The sequence below is a fragment of the Electrophorus electricus genome, chromosome 10 (genome assembly GCF_041902795.1).
Source record: "Electrophorus electricus isolate QZ-2024a chromosome 10, ASM4190279v1, whole genome shotgun sequence".
In the NCBI taxonomy this organism is placed as follows: domain Eukaryota; kingdom Metazoa; phylum Chordata; class Actinopteri; order Gymnotiformes; family Gymnotidae; genus Electrophorus; species Electrophorus electricus.
Genome location: NC_137506.1, coordinates 22,653,277 through 22,674,360, shown reverse-complemented (window position 1 = coordinate 22,674,360; position 21,084 = coordinate 22,653,277). Strand labels below are relative to the sequence as shown.

At 44.6% G+C, this 21,084-nt stretch overlaps 1 protein-coding gene across 20 annotated transcripts in view; it reads right to left on the bottom strand.

The window, feature by feature from the left end:
* The window catches only part of cdc42bpaa (CDC42 binding protein kinase alpha (DMPK-like) a), a 51,483-nt gene that overhangs the window by 14,946 nt on the left and 15,453 nt on the right, over positions 1-21,084 (bottom strand). For 11 of the 20 annotated variants that reach the window (XR_014125563.1, XM_081721572.1, XM_035532598.2 and 8 more), the window contains exons 3-17: positions 20,056-20,139; positions 19,728-19,823; positions 18,299-18,447; positions 9,154-9,247; positions 8,118-8,159; positions 6,940-7,140; positions 6,412-6,660; positions 6,138-6,217; positions 5,205-5,365; positions 4,806-4,928; positions 3,304-3,437; positions 2,835-3,077; positions 2,575-2,685; positions 2,113-2,375; positions 1,773-1,878 (exon numbers count right to left, since the gene is read on the bottom strand). Coding sequence is in view for 19 of the 20 variants with exons in the window: in XM_081721572.1 (XP_081577698.1) it covers positions 1,773-1,878; positions 2,113-2,375; positions 2,575-2,685; positions 2,835-3,077; positions 3,304-3,437; positions 4,806-4,928; positions 5,205-5,365; positions 6,138-6,217; positions 6,412-6,660; positions 6,940-7,140; positions 8,118-8,159; positions 9,154-9,247; positions 18,299-18,447; positions 19,728-19,823; positions 20,056-20,139 (2,136 nt within the window). In the remaining variant the exon portion in view is untranslated. Of the gene's footprint in view, positions 1-1,772; positions 1,879-2,112; positions 2,376-2,574; positions 2,686-2,834; positions 3,078-3,303; positions 3,438-4,805; positions 4,929-5,204; positions 5,366-6,137; positions 6,218-6,411; positions 6,661-6,939; positions 7,141-8,117; positions 8,160-9,153; positions 9,248-12,918; positions 18,265-18,298; positions 18,448-19,298; positions 19,418-19,727; positions 19,824-20,055; positions 20,140-21,084 lie in introns of those variants that run through there. The other 9 variants (XM_081721565.1, XM_081721567.1, XM_035532599.2 and 6 more) reach the window with 4 other exon arrangements.

The following is a 21,084-nucleotide window of genomic DNA, read 5'->3' as shown; positions in this document are numbered from 1 at the left end:
TCCATAGAGCCACCATCAGGTCCTCTTCAGTATACTGAGTGGAAGATGGTGATTGAACCAGAGATTTAACCAAAGGAGAAGTGCATGCTCTTGCATCCTGTACAATCAGAAATCACCTGACCATGACACGAGGACATGAACACTGCCTTTACACATCATGAGGCACATAGATGTGCACATCTGGGAGAGCTAACGACTGCAGGCATGAGCCTGTTCTCCATTACCTCTGTGCTCGGGATTCATAAATCCTATTTGAGCACCTATGATGACCAGTAGTTCTCATTTAGTAAAATCATCACCATGTCTGCATGTTTCTGTGAATACAGTAAATAACCCAGAATGTGTTCTCAGAAGCATGTTACACTTGGAAGGATAATCAAATGGAAATAGTGCACACAGGGAGGGGGAGAGCGAGAGAGGGAAGGAGGGAGGGAGAGGCAAACAAAGAGAATGAAAGAGGGAGGAAAAGAAAAAGAACAAGGGAGAAAGGAGAAATCGAGAACGGGAGAGCGAGCTAGAGAGAGGGAGTGTTATGGTGAAGGAGCGAGAACCACAGTAATGCACAGTGGGGGATTGAGCCCAGCATAGCTGAAACCATGTCACTGATATCCTCTTCAGTTGTTCACCTAAACCCCTGATTTCTACCAGCCGCTGTGTCATTCATAAACATGACTGAGTATAGGGAGACATGGTTCTGCCTTCCTTCTGTAAATATGGCTCTATTAGCTGGCTGCAAAGGACTCAGGAATTCAGAGGAATTTCTGTGTTTACTTCAAGAGCCACTGAGGTTTTCCGCCATGCTGCGATTATCGGACAAATCGTTCCAAACATTTAATGTGTTAAGCGCAGCCTGACAGACACACTGAACTCCTGCAGTGGTCAAAGAGAGAGTCAACCGGTTATGCTGGTTCAAATTCTAGTGTTTCCGAATATTTGTTTTACTTTGAGGCAACTGACCGACATCCTAAGAACATATTGGCAAGCAAATGTCTTCAGCTCAAAACAACAAATCTTCGGCGAGGACAACTGTTCCAGTCTTGCTCAAGAGGGCTCTCCTAAAACAATGTTCAAAGAGTTTTTAAAAAACTGGAGGGATGGTCTCTCTGTATTCTGCTAAACCACACAATTTCACTAGAAACAATATGTCAAAACAACTCCAGAAGCCTATTTTCTTTCAGATCTACTTTCCCCCATTCACACTGTGTTCAAGGCCAGCGCAGGCCTGTCCAAGAGCCCGCATCCTCTGGTTCAACATGGGGCCGTGCTCCAGGCTGCCTGGTCTGAGAGATGGGCCATGAGCCAAGCTGAAAGGCTGCTGAAAGGGCTGCAAGTGAAAACCATTTGTGTGAGCGAATAGAGACCTGGCTGTCTTTGATCTGCTGCTGCAGCGATCAGGCTTCCAGATTCACCTGTGTTCTCGGGACGGCCCATCACGGGGGTCCCCTGCCACACACTGTCTCTACTTAACTCCCCATATCAGCTCAGGAGCCTTGCATGCTGGGACATCTAAAAGGTAGAATGCCCGTGCTCATGCCACTAATAAAGAGCGTGAAGAGAGACTGTCTGCACTCTTTATATTAGCGCCAGCACTGGTCTGTGGAGGAGAACATCTGATTTCGGTCTACATCATTATAACCAAATCAGAATGCTAGTTCTGGAAGTAGGCACTGGTAATGTGGGCCTGTATAACCAGGGGCCTTAAGCGACAGGTGAAAAAACGTGTACATGAGTGAGTGAGTGATGAAAGAGAGAGAGGGGAAGAGAATGCTCACATTGTCCAATTCACTGGACAGTTTCTTGTTCTGCTCAGTTAGCAGGACTCGCTCCCTCTCATACTTCTGCTTGTAGTCGGTCTCAAACTCCTCTCGTTCACTCTGACTGCAGGGGCGAGACGATGGAGCACCACTTCATAAAGCTCTAAAGAAAACACTACAGCACTGCTACAAACAAAAACGCCAAGACATTCAAGGAAGCCTACAAAGGATCACATATCTCAAACGCCGCAAAGGATTATTTTAAAAATAATAATAAATCCTTGACATGCACCACAGACGAGACAGTGATGCAAATGAGAGCGGAGTGCGTGGGACTGTGGGTTCGTCAGTGCCATGCCTTTCCCTGCGGGTCTTCTCCAGCTTGTCTCTGAGCATCATGATCTCCTTCTTCAGTGAGAGCTGCTGGACCTCCGTGTCATGGAGCTCCTTCCTCATGGTCTTCAGCTCACTGGCATGCTGGCTCTCGCGCCGTGACAGCTCCTCCTCGTACAGCTGTGTCTTCTTCTCCAGGTCCGTGCGGAGCCTGGACAGCTCTTCCTGCAGCTCAGGAGACCCTGCAGCAGCTGGGGCAGGGGCGGACGTGCGGCCCGCCTGCTTCCTCTACTCCCACCCCACAGCACAGAGCAGAGCAGGTCACACCACCCACACTCAAGTAAAGAGTGGCATGTAAAGATATAATTGGAAACAGTAGGTGTTGAATGAGAGTAGCAGATTAAGGAATAGAAGTGATTACATCTATCTAGGCCTGGATAGAGTGCAAAAGGTGTTTTATGAGGGTTTGTATGGGGTGTATTTGAACCTTCACTCCCTCCAGCTCCTCTTCCAGCTGCCGGCTGTACTGCTCACTCCGCTCCCTGTGCTTCCTCTCCTTCTGAGCTTCAGCAGCATGCTCCTCAGCTAGGGCCTCCATCTGACACACACACACACACACACACACACACACACACACACACACACACACACACACACACACACACACACACACACACCTTAATCCAACAGGTCTGATGCATACAGTGGTTGGAATGTCAGATTTACATCCCTGTTGCTGTTACCCACCTCTTTTCTGATCTTCTCTGCCTTGCGCACCTCCATCCGCTGCGCCTCCAGTTTCTGGCCGATTGCTTCCAGCTCTTCCTCTTTGTCACGGAGCTGGCGGGTGAGGCGCTGCTTGTGAGAACGCAGCTCTGTCACCTTCTCGCTCACCTCAGAGAACTCCTGCATGGCCAGCTTCCTCTGGCTATCTGCTTCCTTCAGCTCTCTCCCCTGGGCCTTCAGCTTCTCAAAGGACTCCAACAGCTCCTGCACACACACAGCACAGGCTCAGCTCACAAGCCACGACACCCCACCCATCTCGATAGTTACATTAACCATCATATACAACCCAGCCGTCAAATTGTGTGTTGCTAAGTGGCTCCTACTAGCTTTAGGGCATTTTAAGCAATGTTAGCAGGTGCACACAGGGCTAATGAGCAGGGGCAAGCAGGGTTATGGAGCAGGGGCATGGAGGCAGGCTGTGGGGCTGTACCTTCTGCATATCCTCTCTCTCCTGCTTCGTGTTTTTGAGCTGTTTCTCCAGAGAGCGGATGCGTTTGGCAGACTCCTCTAGATCCCTGCGGGTAGTACTGGCCTGTTCCAACTGCTGCTCCAACTGTGCAGAGTCTGAGAAGAGAGAAACCAGATTAAAAAAAAAAAAAAAGGGAGATCAGATGGTGCAATGTCACCCAGCCTCAAGCCCTTCACAGGTGCTCAGTTTTCTGACCAGAGGACTATGGCTGGCTGGATATTTTTATGGCTGACCCAGCTGCAACACTAAATGTGAGGAACCACAGTAGGTGAGGAAGAGTAACGTGAGGTACCACAGTAGGCTTCAGGAAGGAAAACAGAAGTGATGTGTGGGTTGGTATGCTTTTTACACAGGGAAGCAAGATTGGATATCATCTGGTCACACAGAGGACACATTTTAGTGAAAAGTGTAAACAAAACCTGGCCAAAGCAAATCCAGTTACAACGTGAATATGAAACACATGTTAGTGTAATGTGTAAAACAGGCTAAGAGAGGCACAGTGCTGCAACAATTACAGCTGCAACAATTACACAAATTAGACAACAAGCTGAAAGAGGTTTTCATCCGCTTATCCAAAAAGGGAACGAAGTACAAGCATGTGGTGAGCAGGAATTCCAGAGTTTAGGAGCTGCTAGACTCAAAGCCCTGTCTCCCATAAAGAAAAGCCTAGAGGAAGGAACAACAAGTAAGTGGGAATGGGAAGACTCAAGTGTATGCAAATGTGAATATGAGGGGATGGAGGGCAGCAAAGTAAGAAGGTGCGTGAGCCTATAAACACCTGAAGGTGTATTTTATATTGTATACGGAATTGAACAGGTAACCACTGTAAATGTTCCAGTATGGGAGTTATATGTTCCCATGGTCTGGTGCAGGCAAGAATGCTCACAACCAAATTATGTACATGCTGCAACTTTTTAAGCCCGGAGGCAGAGAGGCCATAGAAGACCGCAGTAATCCAGTCTAGAAGTAATAAATTAATGGATAAGGATCTCACATCCTCAGTGTGAAAGAGAGAAACACAATCTGCAGAGCAACATTTCTAATGTGGCAATCAACAGATCAAGTGGTATCTTAAATGACAGCAAGATTATGAACCTTAGCCAAGAAGTATGTGGTAAAATTGGAGAGATTTGTGTGCTGTCTAACTTTAAAGGTGGCTTGAGAAACAATTGTTTATTTTCAAAAAAATTGAGGCGAGAACGGTCTGCCAGGCAAATACTCTCACGCCAACCGAGGCCCTGTGGTTGGAAAATGGCCAGCAATAAACGGGGTAGAGAGCAGACAACAAAAAAGTGTGCATAGTATCAGATCAGCCACAGACTGCAAATTTACACTTACAAAACACACCTACAAGACAGGTGCGCCTAATAAAGTGAGTATACGTAGAAAGTGGTGTTCCTCATAAATTGGCTGTTATCGTACACCCTGTGACATAAGCACTACAGTGCAGACATTGGGGATACCTGCAATCTGTTTCCTTAGAGCCTCAATCTCCTCCTTGAGCCCACGGATCTCCAACTCTCTGTGAGCAGAGGCAGGAGCGTCTGTGCTGGAGTGCTGCAGAGCCTGCACAGTCTTAGTGGACTCTAAGGAGCAGCACACATGGAATATGAGTGAAAAAGGAATGACATCAAGGAAACAACCAAAATTACGCTCTCAAACAGTATAAAAACACAAACCACAGCTCAAGAAATCCCACTTCTGCCATCATGAGTAACATTTCGTTGCACATTGATAGGAAAGATGCGGGCTGCTCTTGTGTGCGTTAGCGTGTGTGTGTGTGATCATTTACTTGAGCGTGCACTTGAGAGTGTGTGTGTGCACGCGCGCGCGTGTGTGTGCCTAGTGACAGAAGCCCAGACCCTGTAGCTTGCGGCTCAGTTCCAGCCTCTCCTGCTCCAGACGTCGGATCCGCCTTTCGTATGCCTCCATGGCCAGGCTCTCCTCCAGGCTGCGCTGCATGCACACATCCAGCTGCACAGGCGGCCCCGACTCCCGCAGACACCCTCGGTCCGATAGCGTACTGCAAGGGACAGGGGTCACGGGGCGAGCTCGCACTACTGAATAAACACTGAACAAACACTGACCATCTAGTTTACAGTCCCACGTAGTCTGCGATTCTTTACCCCTCAGCAGGAATTATAGTTCAGTGCTCACATCACTGTGTGAAACTTTTACAAGTCCTGTAAAACCACACCACTGCTCAGTGTCCCTTCAGTAAATGCCACTTCTGGCAAGAAGATATGCAGGTCACAATCAAGCCTACATTCTGACACATACACATACACATTCCTGCACTTTCACTGTAGTCTTTGTTTAGAGCCATTATAAGACATGCTGGTTTATGAGCACACAATCATGTGGTTTTTCCATAACGTAATGTGCACACATTTTTAAAACGTAAAACGCAGCCTTCCAGCATCAGTCGTCCTAATGCTGCCAGATGCCAGGAGCACTTCAAGATCACAATGAGCAGGGCACATGGGAAACGTACCGAGACCTGTGTGTAGGAAGTTTTACGCGCTAAGGCCATAATATCAGCCTCATCACTGAGGTTTGTCTTGTGGCTGTCTATGACGAATGAAGTGGTCAACTTAATGGCTCAGCTTGCTTTCAACAATCCTTTCTATGTCACTCTATCCTTTTAAATAAGCACTACAGAAATCTGCATTCAATTTGGGATTCAATTTTAAGAAATCTCCACATTCAAGTGGTATTGCTAACAAAGAAATAGCTGCAGTAGCTGACACGAGAATCCAGGAGTCCTTAGAGTTAGTTGTGTGGTATGAGCTTACCACTGGCTGGTGTAGGTGAAGCCCACAAAAGGGAGATGATGTCCAGAGAATGCTGCTATAGAAGGAGGAGGCATTGTCTCCTGGTCATGGAAAAAGAACTTAATTAGCTCCAATATGTCTGGCAGTGCCACAAAATATTTGGTAACATAGCAACACAATAATAACAATGTGACTAGTTAAATTCTGTGTCATGATAAACATACTAGACTGTGATGATACACACTTTCAGTTTGATGGGGAGGACCCAAAACGAACTGAGCTGAAACTAACTTACCGCATTCTTTAGACAGTCATCCTCTACGTCGAAGTTGGAGGTGTCGGAGGGGCTGCTGACCTCAGGGATGTAGGGTGCATCACAGGTGCGGATGTTGTCCCAGTCGATGCCAGAGAAGAAAGAGTGCTGCTTGAAGTCGTCAATGCCATTCTGGCCTAGCCGGTGCTCCCTGCTACAGATGAGCCGGCGGATCAGGTCCTTGGCACTCTCGGACACCTCCGTCACGTGGGCAGGGAACTGGAAACGCTCCTGCACAAATGCCAACAATCTGTTTACTGGCTGAATTGGGATAAGGGATCATTTTAGGGGACAATGACAATTGTTTAGGAATACGCTTGTGTTAAATTCTACATTTTATTTCATCATGACACCCTGCAACACAACTTTTTGTGTAAATTTGTTTTTCTTTTCAAGTAGAGGACCTTTTTATGATGTGAATAATAGCAAGATGAAAAAGATATTTATTTCTCTATGGTAGATTAACAGATTAATATGGTGGCTCCAACCCCCCCAATGATAAACCCTTACCTTGTGGTTCATGATCTTGCCATAGGTCTCCACCAAGGACTCAGCATAAAAGGGGGTTTCTCCATACAGCATTTCATACATACACACACCTAGGGACCACCAGTCACACTCAGGGCCATATTTGCCCTTGCCGTCCTCCATGGCCTGGAGGATCTCGGGGGAGATATAGTCTGGAGTGCCCACCGCCACAGATGACTGCACCTAAAAGACAGCGCAGATCATCACGAGGTTCATGATGGAGGCCTCCAAAAAAAAGTCCAGAAAAACAAAAAAACAAAAACACAAAACCCCCCACAAGAGCTTTGACTGAGGAGCCCTAGTGAGACCATCAGACTACTGAACCCAACCCCAATGACAACTATGCCTCAGACAGAAAGTAGTGCTCATTCAAATTGAATTTCATAGTACTGGATACTAATTGTAGAATATCCTTTATCAATGTTTTGGGCCAGAGAAAGGGTGCCTGAGCACTAAACCTCATACAATGACATGCGAGAACCAGCAAGGCTGTCAAAGCCCTGCATGATGGAGGCAGTATTGAGAATCATGGAATGGGGTCAGTTATTTAACAATGGGCATTAACAGTGCTGAGAGATACAGGATCCTGCAGCCTGTTGAGACAGCCCTCTAACGCCAGGTCTTCACCATTGACAATAAGAAAATTAACAAAGGCTCTTGCATCTAAGGGCAGCTCTGACCGGATTTTAATCGAAACCCAAATGTTGACATGGGCAAATGAACAGAAGGACTAAGCCCAAGCTAGAAATGATCAGTTCTCAGGAACGCCTTTCTGTTCCACAGGGGTCCTTACAGTATAGTGCAGACATGTTGATGCACAGTGGGTCATGCTCTGGAGGGGACCAGTAGAACCCTGCCTATGTCTCTTTGGTGAAGACAACACAAACCGTCCAAATAAGGGCAGCTAGGCCTGTGAGCTGAGAGTAGAGGACGTGCTGGAGGAGGACACTGTCAGAGCTTCAGGAGGTTAGGATGGGAAGAAGCTGGGTGGAGTGAAGCCTGCAGAAGATGTGGGCAGCTGCAAGAATTTGTGGAAGTGAGGTGGCAACTTGGCCATTTCTCCAGTGACAATGTGCTACCTTATGCATACGCACACAAAGGCATACGAACAGCTTTAAGCACACACGTGTGAACATGCTAAGACCCACGTGTGGACTCACACTCGTCTTGTCGAAGGAAAGGGGGGTGTCCTGCAGCGCTGTCTGAGACAAGCCAAAAAAAACAGCAGCAAACCCCAGTTAAGGCTCATAAAACAGACACTCATCTCCCAATTCACTGCACACTTCAGAACTCTCCGCAGTAGAGAATGCATTATATGATCAGAAATGGCCCTTCTTCAATACATGGCTCTCCACACACTGAGCCAAATAATCATTATGGGCAAATGAATGAATAACAAAAAAATATTTTTCACACCTGCCTTGATGATCCGTCACTGCTGAGAAAGAAGCATTTTATATTGGTCTTAGTGTGCTGTGGTTTGACACAACCAAGGAGTAAATATTCTATGAATCTCAGATCTGATTTTCCCCCAGCATTGCAGTTAAATGTTGAAAAAAAAAAGTGTTCCTTGTAATACTACTACTACCACTTAATAACAGGGAACATTGTCTCGCTGTGGTTGTTTAACTATATCTGCATCACCCTGTCTCCCCCCCGCCCCCCAACACCAGTCTGGTACTTCACACACACACACACACACGTACCCACACACACACGTACGTACACGCACACACACGCGTACGTACACACGTGTACGTACACACACGCGCGCGCACACACCTACGCGCGTACACACACACACGTACACACGTACACACGTACACACACGTACACACACACACACGTACACACACACACGTACACACACACACGTACACACACACACGTACACACACACACACACACGTACACACACACACACACACACTTGTACACACACGTATTCATGCTGACAGCATGTATCCATTCCCTGGACTGAAACAGTGGTGCACTGAAGCCCCTTAGATCAGAGAGAAAGGAGGAACAGATTCCCATTATGCTGTCGAATTAAATCCAAGGATGACATTATTAATAACCAGAACAACAAGAGTCCAAATCTCTAACAATCACACACATGCCTTTTTCCCCTTTCATTAATAAAACGTTTGATTTCAGAGTTAAGCCAGGTCAAAAGCAGTACTGTGCCGCTCTTACCGTGCCATCCTCCATGAGTTTAAGGCAGGAGCCAAAATCAGCCAGTCGGATGTGCCCATTTGCATCTAACAGAATGTTGTCTGGCTTAATATCCCTGTAAGAGAGAAGACAGCACTTGGTACTTCGAAAAACGTTGGTCTATACTAAAACATACACAGCTAACAAAATCACACACAACTCACACATTGCAAATACCTGGTGAATTATCAATAAAAGGAAAATATATAGTATGTCAGGCAAATGAGCCAGATGGAGCTCATAACTCAGCCATGAGAGGTTAATTCAGGTCACCCACTCCAAAGTCACCTCTGCTCTGTGCCATGGGCACAGGAAAACATTTCTCACATGATAGTGGTGAAGGACAGTGAAGTGTTCCCAACACGTGCTTATAAGAGCCCATATCAGGTAGAGCCCACAGACCCCAGTTCAGCCAGCCAGTGGGGTTCAGTATCAACATCCCATTGGAACCAAACAGCTGGGTTTTGTGGCTGCAATGGCTAGCACATGCCCAGAGGCATGCAGCACACAAAACTCCCACTCAAAGTGTCAGGGACCCGTGGCTCATTTACAGCTTATGGCTTCCTTAAGATGTGGTTCCTATGAGAGAGAGAGTGGCCCCTGTGAAAATTCTGATCCAGCAGTCAGAGGTGAAGGAGTGATAAAAGTAAGTTGAGCATTTCCAAAAAGATTTTAGATTTGTATCTCCACCTGTGAGTGACAGACCCCACCAATGTGTCAGCACAGCCTATGAGCCTTTTACAAGCAGTCTAGGACAGGAACTAAAACTGGAAACACAGGTTAAGGTGTATAACGAGCTCCTGGGGTACCAGCTATTTATTTGCAATTTAATATCTGAATGCTGTTAATGGACAGCACATTCTTCAGACTTCGTTCTTCTCAAACAATGCCAGTAGGGCACTTCTGATAGACTACCAGACAATAGATCTTGAAAGAATTTTGCAAAATCACATGGACAGTACTTGATTTGTCATTGAGGCATTGTGCTAAAGAAAATAAACTAACAGAAGAATAGAAGAAAGAATACTCTAAATAAAAGTTTAAAGAAAAATAAATTAATATTTTGGCTATCACAGCTGCTGTTGATTGTAGTCTGTAAGCCCTGGAAAAGCCAGAGACTGTGCAGTAGTATGGACTGCCACTTCATTAGAAACAGCGTTTATTTGTTCCTTCTCCTCTGTCTGCTGTCTTTCAGAGTTTACAGAGAACCAGAGCTACTGTAGAGAGCCCATCTCAAGAGAATACTGATAGCTTTCACACACAATCCAGAGAGAGCGAGGGCTCAGCTCATTAGCCAGCTTCACAGAGAACAAAGGTTTACACTATTTTACAAGAAATTCAACAAAAAGGTGGAATTCCCATCAGTCAAGGTTTTTTAAAACCACAACCACAATTCACTGAATACACAAAAATGACAGACCTTTTTGCAGTTTTTACCACAACAGTCAAACCAAACCACATAAACGCAAATGTTAGTGACTCCCTTGTGACTGTAGGCTCTTTCATGTTCATCTGGTGACTAACAGCAGGACTAACAAAGGCAATAACTCACAGTACACAATCTAAAGGCTGGCCAAACCCTTGTTATCACCCCCACCCCTAAAAGAATTACACTTGAAAGAAGTTAAAATCAAACTATTATTATTAATAATCCTAGTGGACATGTTTAGTGTTACTAAACTGGTTCCTAGACTCCTAAGCAGACAAACCACTACATTCCACAATGACCACAGACTGCTGAAACACCATCACTGCCTCAGAACTCCAGCAGGGGGTAGCCCTTTCCCAAGCACACAGAGCCAAGGAAGTAAGGGAGTGTTCATAAATGACAGCATCACTTCTCTCTGGTCAGCAGGTGCAACACCACCCCCATGACCTTGGTGGAGGATGTTTTCCTATAGGCTAGGGAGAGGTAACGAGGGCTAGTCCTCTCCGTAGAGCCAGGAGGCAGTCGGGCAGCACAGCAAAAAAAAATGCTATAAACTAGACCATTAAAATAAGGCAGCTGTTAAGCTCCTGCCTAGGAGCAATACAACAGCAAATGGCAGAGCCCCTCCATCCATCACATAATAAAATACACAATGAGATACAATGCAATTCAGTAATATTTTAAAATGCATATAAAATGCAATACCCATATGGAGCAAGACTGGATTGCATCTTATTGTACATTTACTTCATTTGTACATATATACGACCTTTTTTTTTTTTTGGTATATTGCGATCACTTCATTAGATTGCTATGCAATTCAGTATAAATTGTTTGTTGGCACCACAGCAGTACTGTGAAATCAGGTGACTGACTACACCCTGTGTACACTGCATCAACCTACACCCTGTGTACACTGCATCAACCTACACCCTGTGTACACTGCATCAACCTTCGCCTCTTATGCGAAAAAAGGATCGGTAGCATTCACCATGTACAAAAACCTACTAAAATAACTGCAAAGTAGGTTTACTTTCACTAGCACTAGACTCGTCCTAAAATCAAACACCAAGGTGCAAAATTTAAGGACTTCAGTCATGTGGCTGGCAGCGCTATAAAAATATATGCTTCACTCTAAGGAGTTGGTAGGTGCGGATACACCCAACAGCCGCAACACAGGTCTGTCAGTCTACAGGATAAGAAAAGAACATGCTGCTTGTTTACGCATGGGAGGAGCTCTGTGACAGTTGAGGGGGAGGAGCTGTGTGACTGAAAGTAGATTGGGAGGAGCCATGTGACAATTAACAGAGGCGTGAATAAAAATATGCCCACAGGGAGTGACCCACCATCCATCCCCCATACACCCTCATTCAGAGGGCTTCTGGGGCCTTATAATGTCCAGTATAATGGACATCAACCCTTTTAAGGACCCACTTTGAACACTGAACAGTGGACTCAAAACATTTATGAATGAACCGTTATCCTCAGCTTCCACCTTCAGCTTCCCTTCCTCATTCCCATCTCTGGAAAACACGCCTGAATGGTCCAGAAAACATTGAACTGAACCATGGGTGTGTCAGGGCAGGGAAACACTAACCTGTGCAGTGCTGCTGTGCTGGAGGAAGCCATAAGAATAACACTGCCTCAGTTAAGTGTGGTCGAACTTTCATAGCTGACCCTATAATTAGATATTTGAGGACCACTGTAGGGAACCAAGGGTTATCATCTGGTTGGACACGGATGAGCACACGTGTGTCAGAGAGAAGCAGCATCCAGTCAAGCAATTGCTGGAGGCCTGCCTGGGATCAGGTATCACAGGTGGCCAGGTGGCTGGCCTCAGCAATGGGATGGGGATGGGGGTGGGGGTGGGGGTGGGGATGGGGGTGTGGTCAAGGCTGAGTTAGGTTGTGTGAAGCACAACCACCAGGTTAAAAACCATCCCACGGAAATGCCCCATGCCCTTGCAGCCAAGCCTATGAACCCGGAGAGAAAAAAAAAATGCAGATCTATTCCATCATACCTACCAATCACACAGTACATTGGACATCACTGCTGACATCACTTTTTCTCCTTCCCTCCCAAACAGATGAAAACTAAAACGAAAAACACCCACTATCCTTCTTATTACTGCTTCCATGAGACCTATATTCTCAGATAGAGTGATTCTTAGTGTTGCTACGGCACAGTGAATTCCCTCCCCTGTGACTCACTAAACAGTAAGTGTCCTATTTGTCAATAAAACCAGGCCCTTCTAAATGCTTCATGCAGGTCTAAACATGGCAGCAGTGAAAGGGCTAATGTGAGAGGACAGAGCTTACCCTACACAGTGCCCAACAGAGCAGCACAAGTGAAGGAGGAGCCAGATAGCGGGCGTGGCAGAGCCGACCGCACAGCACTGCAGCCAAGCTTTCCCAAATTTGGCATCATCTGCCACGCTGAGAAGCAGGATCGAAGCACGTGATGTGAGCGAGCATGTAAACACGGACACACTCGCAGCCAGAACACACACACACACACACAGAGAGGGAAAAAACCTGGAAAACAGCCATGGAAGCATCATGATACTCAAAAAGGTTAAGGGGGTGTTGAGAAGAGACGTCAAGGCAGTGTGCGCACTGGGGCCTCGCACAGAGGAGGAGATAAGCGGAGGAAGAATTCGAAACAAGGGGGGGGAAAAGAGCTTCAGATACAGCAGGGGACAGAAGGAGGGAGAGAGTGCAGAGAGAGACAGAAGGAGAGAGAAAGGGGAGAGGTAGAGAGAAAAAAGGGATAGAGAGAGGCACAAAAAAAAAGAAAGCTAGAGAAGGTAATTCTGGAGATTTCCAATTAAGGCGTGTGCACGGTTCCTGGCTTATGACACAACTGGGAGGCGACTGAGCTCTTATCGCCTCTAGAGCCCTACTGTAATGTTTACAGAGAACGGGCACTGCGCTTAAGGACACTCCACTCTTTACCTCATCCAGCCCAAGACTGCACATTCGCCAGACAGCACCCAAATATATTCCTCACATTCCCAACAAGCACTGGGCTGCAGTGAGTAAGAGGAAGAGAGTGTAGACAGCCATAAGCAGCAGAGGCACTTTCCCATGGTGAAAGCAAAGTTGGGAGCATGTGTTTGTTTGTTTTTTTGTGGTGGTGTTGTCATTTTAAACCCTGTAATTCTCTTTAAAATGACAACAGCTACACACTTCTGCCCTCCAGCATTACCCAGCAATCCCACTGCCCTTTGCTGCTTCAATTCGCTGTCAGTCACAAAATGATTAAAAAAAATTTTTTAAAAAAAAGATGTCTACTCCCTCCAAAATAATCTTGTTGTGATAATCAGTCATTTTCCAGAACAGCAGAGAAAAAAAACATTCTTGTATGAGCTTGAGAGTGTATTTAGGAGAGCACTTCAGGAGTAGGAATTACTTATTTCCCAGCTCTCTACAACTGGCAAAGCTCCAGAGTCCCTTTGCTTTATTTACAGCATACTGGGGAAATAAAACAGAGAAGGAAACAATGAATGACTATGGGAGAGAAAAAGGCTAATCTCATTTAAAGACTATGAGACTGATCCATGGGGTCCATCTGTCACTGAAGCCACAGGAGGTCTGTAGGCTCCATGGTTTACCCTCAGGTAAAACATTCAGCACCCTCCCCTCAGTGACAGCCTCACATCCTGCATGTGCTCCATCTCCTCTTCTGCAACGAGAAAAAGTCTTGGCTTCCCACTTCCTCCTGATGTGGTCTGTCAGTAACACCACATCCTATTTTGATTCTGCCTCAGTTTCCTCATCAAGTGCTGCTACTTAAACAAATATCTGAACTGTGACTTAAAAAGGAAAAAAAGAAATCACAAATTATCCAATGAAATGTTCAGCCAGAAACAGAACTTGCCAAGAACTGAACAAATAGCAGTCTGTTTTAGCTTTTTCAGCACTTGTGTGGTGAGGTGTTATAAATTGTTTTTTTTTTAATTAATAAATAAAAGACTATAAAGTATGTTTCAGAAATGTAATCACAGAGCAAAATGCTTCCAATAAATCCACCAATGAAAGAAAAGACCATAAGCAATGAATCCCTTCTAACTCAGTATCAAAGAGTGAATAACGAAATATTAACACACTGAAATACATAAACATCTAGTTTTCCTAATAACAGTTAGTTAATCTCCTGTGAAAATTAATGGGACTATAGCATACAGATCACAACCTTTTCAGAGGTTAGTTATAAAGTGGAAATGTAGATGCACAACTTCAGTACCTTCTCCGATTTGGTTTGGAGCCTTTACAACAATACTTAATGTGTTAAATATTTGTGATTGTATACTGCCTGTTTAAAAAAACAAAACAAAACAAAAAAAAACCCCAAAAAACCCACCAATCATGGGGTAAGGGGGAGTTCTATTAGGTTGGTCAGATCAATATCTAACTGCAGGTCACAGAACTAACAAACATCTCTCCAGTCAATACTTGATTAAAATCACAACACTAGAACTAATTTAGGAGGGGCTAAGTGACTAGTACTTTTTCAAATACTATTACTTATTGCTACTATTATTATTCCAGGGGGTTGTGTGCATACATGCTTTTACATGCATGAGAGAAGCATGATCAAAGCTGTCCTCACTATCGAGGTTCTCTACCTTTATTTCATTCAAGCAAAAAAAAACAACAGCTGCACCTGAAATCAACATCAACATGCACTACACAAACTACAGAGATGAGACCTCTATCTACTGAAGTCACAACAACGTTCAGTCACCAAATGACTTCTACTGCACAGGTCATTAACCCGTAATGCATTTCATCAGCTCTTCTTTTCCCATGAGTCCATCTGGGCTGATCCAGGAGCACGAGTCTGAAAGCTCTGGGAAGTTTACTGTCCTCCTGCTCTACCGTTTCCTATGAACAGTGGGGTCAGTAACGCATGCCGGACAGGGGGGTGTGCTGCGCTAGCCACTGGCTCTGGGTCAGTGACGGGGAGGGAGATGTGGGGGGAGGTGCTGCGGAGCAGGCTGGCTCTGGGTGAGGTTCGGCTGCTCTGCTCTCCCTTTCCCACAGAGACACCAGGGCCACAGCGTTGCTCATTCCTGAGGGAGGTCCCTGCATTCCAGGCTAGGACGGACACACACACACAGCTGCAGCTGGCCACACCCTGCCTCAGCATTCCTCCCACTGCCTCTCTCTCTCTCTCTCTCTCTCTCTCTCTCTCTCTCTCTCTCTCAAAAATTGTTCCATTCTCTACTTTAGTTTTGTTTCATCTTCATCCTAAGCTCCACTTTGCTGTTTTCTGCCTCCATCCAACACACCCTCACACACAGAGCACAAATGAACTGACACATAGCACTTATCACTCTTACCTTAGTAATTAAATAAACGAATAAAGAAGAAATGAAATATAGCTTGGTTTAGTCTTCAGGCATAATCCTGCTCCCCACCCCAGCCCAGCCCAGCAGCACCGCATTAGGGCAGAAACTAAAACCCAACAGCCATTCCATGATGAGGTAATACAGTAGACTGGCTGCCGAAAAGCCCGGGTATGTTATGTCACGCGGTGAAAGGTGGGTCGGCCTGTGGGTGTGTGTTTCTCAGCAGAGAGACCGCCACAGATATCAATGTGGAGACTGTCACAGCCTGAGAAGCAACCATGGAGGAGGCCAGATCTCAGACAGACTCATCAGGTGACTAATATAATTACCCAAGCTCTGGAGATGAGAATACCATGCTGGATTTTTGACAGTGAGCTGTGTGTGCACTGTGGAGCGATGACAGCAATGGGAGAGATGTACTGGTAGCACAAGGGCAGAGGATCATACCACTAGCAGAGCAGACAACAATCCAACACCACTAGAACCAGGCAGGCAGCTAATCGCAGTCATCCTTAAGCAAAAAAGAAAAACTTAACAAAAACACAAATGCTATGACCTTAACAGGAAAGCACACAATCATGGAGGCAAATCCTATAAATACAGTGTGGAACTGCTTTCTGTGCAACAGCAATGAAAAGTTGTTGTTACTTTTGGTGTAAACTTGATATTTTAATGTTTTACACCCACTGTCTGAATGACAGGATCCCTATGCACACCCACACACCAGTATAGAGGTGCCACTGGAATCCAGTTCTGTTTTGGTGTCACTGGCCAAACTTATAGACATCCGTAACCTCACTCAACTGTATCACCACATGCTTCCTCAGAGGCCCAGTGGTAGGGCAGGGCCTGAACAGTGTTTGTTGTTCTGAATGTAATACCAATCGAGGGAAAAATGTCTGTCAAAGTGTGGTTTATCACACCGAAATCAAAACAAACCTCAGATTCCTTCAGTGCACTTGGACAGCTCTCTAGATACTCTCCATTCAGCAGAGTAGCGGTAATGGGGGCGGGCCAACAGGAAGCACCCGCCTCTTCCAACATTAACCCCCAATTACAACAATGGAAGGCCCTCCTCAGCCACACAACACGTCTACTCAGCATCCAGTTCCATTTCTCAGCACAGCCATTAGTGGCTACACATACACTACATCAGACATGTTGAAAAGGGCATTGCAAAAATGCTCCAGGTTTGTGCAATGTAAGCAGATCGTTAAACAAATCTCCATTATGTACCAACCTTAAAGCCTTTATAATTTATACATTATATCAACTTTATTCCAATATATATAGGACAATGAGAGTGCACCAGTGTAAATGGAGATTAAAACTTGCAGACGATGGCATCTATAAATATCAAGTATGGATTTGTACATAGATACAGCTGTCCTTTTTCTGTGGTCACTCTCACATTCCAGTCTTTCATTATATCAACACATCTATGGCAACTAAGGTGACTAAGGCATGAACTACCACGACAACCATGGTTGGCAAGTGGTATTTAACAAAAGTCTTATGTTTGAAATACTCTTAACTACCATGCTGAAACACTGCCAGAACATTCTCCTTTTGGGCGGAGTGGGTATAGAATCTACTGTTTGTATTTCAATGTTTGGTGTTACTATAAAAGACATGCTATTAAAATTGGCATCCAATTGAGATATGCAAGTTTATGGGTTTGTAACCATAACATCAGTTATTTTAATACAACACATCATGAACAGTACATAGACAGGAGTTTCATATTCCCTTAAAGTTCAGCAAAATTAGTTTATTCAGCTTGTAGATGCTGTGTGATGTAGATGAATTTCCATAAAACTTTAATAACACTACCCATGTTTAATAGGGCTGGTTGTAATATGGCTGCCCTGTTAAACTCCTAAGCAATTTCTCATGCCCCCCCCAAAAAAAAAGAAAGCTGCTAACAACCAACAGCAGCATGCAATTAACAGCCCAGAATAGTTCAGTTCCACAGGAACCACATCTGAGAGCCTGAGTTCCTCAGAATATAATCTTTGCAAAGAAGGTCTGCATATGAAACACAGAAATAGCAGGCAAGGTTCTCTCAGAGCCCCAAAATGTGTTGTGCCATTACAAAAATCAGTACTGTATAGCCAGTTTCTATATAGCAGCAGTCCAGCCTCCACAGTTTATGTCCAACAATGCTGATCCAGAGAAAACTAAACCACCAAGCCAGTGAGACTGGGGTTCTACACCACCCAACTGAATGTTAGTCACAAATCAGCTTTTTGGACCACTTGCTGTTTTGTTCCACATCCAAACATCCAGTTAAAGATGTTGGGCCTGTGAGCTTGTTGCAGGTCGATGCCAGCCTGAAGGCTTACCTGTGTACATAGTGGAGCTGATGCACAGAGTCGATAGCCAGCACCATCTCGGCCAGGTAGAATCGGGCCATGTCCTCAGGCAAGCGGTCCTCAAACTTACTCAGCAGGGTCAGAAGGTCACCACCCACGTAGTAATCCATCACCAGATACTGTAAGACAACCGCACCACACCTTATGAAGAGATCTATAAGTTGGTTATAAAACCTTGCTATAAAGTTCTCTTGCTTGATTTAAATAAATAAATAAAAGAAAAAGAAGCATTCAGATCTCTTCAGGTAAAGCATTATGAAACAAAGCATGTACAGTTCAATGTAAATGCTGAACTATCATTGAAATAAGACAAACAAGCCTCTTTATGACTCTTTATTCTGAGAGTAGAGTTTGCGAACCGAAATCTGGTACCAAAATGGATCTGGTTCCTATATGATCAGTATTTGGTCTTTATTGCAACACAGATTTCAGTTCTTAATTTCAGTGCCACTTAAAGGGACAAGTCGACAAAAAATAAAATGGAAATGATTTTCACTTGTCCCAGAGGCAGTTGATCAGCCAAGACATGTTTGGAGTCCAAATTATACTTCTTTAGCAATATCATCAGCTTTTGTTCTAAACTGGATGCCAACAGCAACAATAGTAACCTTTGTAAATAAGATACAACCTGCTCAAACTGCAATCTGGTCACTGCCCGTAGCAGTGACGCTTTTATTCACTTTTATAGTTCACAGTGATTCACTCTGCATCCTAAAACACATCCACATCCACTAGTCTGTAAGACCTTTATTAAGACCTGAATGCAGTTTGAGCAAGTCGGTGCCTGTATTTACGAAGGCTATTTGGATTGCTGTTCACTTTCAGTGTTTGTTAACAACATTAGCAGCTTTTGTTCTAAAAAAAAGAACCAAAATTTGAGCTCCAAAAAAGTTTTGGCCTGTCTGCTCCACCTGGGGTAAGTGGAAAATCGTGTATATTTTATTTTTTACCAAAATACTCCTTTAAATACCTGAGCTGTCGATTGAAATAATTCCCCTTAGGCAAACAGCAGCATTACTGCACGTCACGTTGCCATCACTAGTTCACATCACACTTGCTCTGATGTCAGCAGATGCCTACCGCTAGATAGTACCTTAAATATGGTTAAAATTACAGAATAAAAACATTTTTAAAAAATGTACAAAAAGACATTCTTTAAATTTCATCAATCTTTCTGGGTTTTTTCCATTTTTTAATTATCATTTTCGCATTGGCAAAAAACAAAAAACAAACAATACCCAACACGATCTAAGAGGCATGTACCTCCCTGCCATAACAACAATCACTCATAATATTCATGTTTGGTTTGGGAGAGCTCTGAACCTGCTTGGGACCCCTCACTATAAAGCTAGGCCTCTAGCACACAGGTGAGGCTGCGACAATCAAGTTGCAAGCTCACCAGAAAGTTGTCATCCTGAAAGGCATAGTGTAGCGTGGTGATCCACTGGCAGTCCCCGTACACAAGAACGTCCCGCTCCTCCCGGAAACATGCAGTCTAAAAACAAACACTAATTGACTCTCAGACCTCCAAAATGTGTCTATCAAATTTAACCGACGTTCTCAGACCTTTCAGCATCATCTTTCGACAAACAAATAAACAGGTTAAGAGATGAACATACAGCACTGTGCAGGAACCATTGCTGCATAATGTCAAATCATAACAGATCTTTAGCAGTGATCCATCATAAGTGCAAGAACAGAAGCAGCAACAGTAAACTGGGTATTACCTCAGCCCTTTTTAGCATCTCCCACTTGTTGAGAATCTTCATGGCGAACACCTTGTCTGAATTTTTCACCTTCACAACCGCTACCTGGAACACACAGACAATGGAGGAGTTATTTTACAGCCACACACATATCAATCAGTATCAGCGCCGGATATCCCATCCTTGTAAATCATAACATATAAATGGAAGTTTTATCATAAACCTAAAGGAAAAATTGGTCTTGTGTTTGTATCATATTTGCTGATAGATTCTATTGCAGATATGGCAGCTGTCCAATCTCTGAGCGGTCTGGGTGTAAACCTTGAGTTAACAGCAGCTCAGGTTACTGCAGGCATTTGCACCCCAGCTGAGGGGTGCTTAGGAAACAGGACATCCAGGAGACAAGACAACCCAAGCTGAGAAGGAATGACTAAGTGCTGAGGCATAAAGCAATTCTCTCTCCAGCACCAGACAAGCAAAGATGAAATCAGATGGCAATGGCTATAGGACACGCCAGGACTGAGCACTCCAGTAGACATTCACTGGGAGGAAACTCTTCTACAGGAGAGTGGAGTAAGAGAAAGTCTGAGACATCCTATGCTTTTGCTGAAGCATAAGAAAGAATACTGTGTAAAATGATTTTTGTAATGTAGGCATGTGAAAAATATTAAACTTTAGGATGAACCCTCCACTTGAATCGATACCAACTGAGCATGCTAGTGAGAAGAGCACTTACATTCACACTGCTCAAAGGCAGCTAGCTGGGCAGTCGGTTAGTCATTTTGGGCAACAATGTTAAATGAATAAAAGCACACTAAATACAGCACATCAATTCAAGACCATCTTTACCACAGCACAGAAACGTGCAAAGCAGCTATATCTGAGCAAATTCTACCTGGAAATTAACTTAATGTAGACAAAAACGTTCTTTCACAAACAGGAAGCATGTTGTTTGAGAACAAACTAGTATGGCAGAGCTGGTGATTCTCAGAGTCACAGCAAAAGTGCGCATCATGCTGCTGTGTTAGCTAGGCAGAAGCAACAAGCATG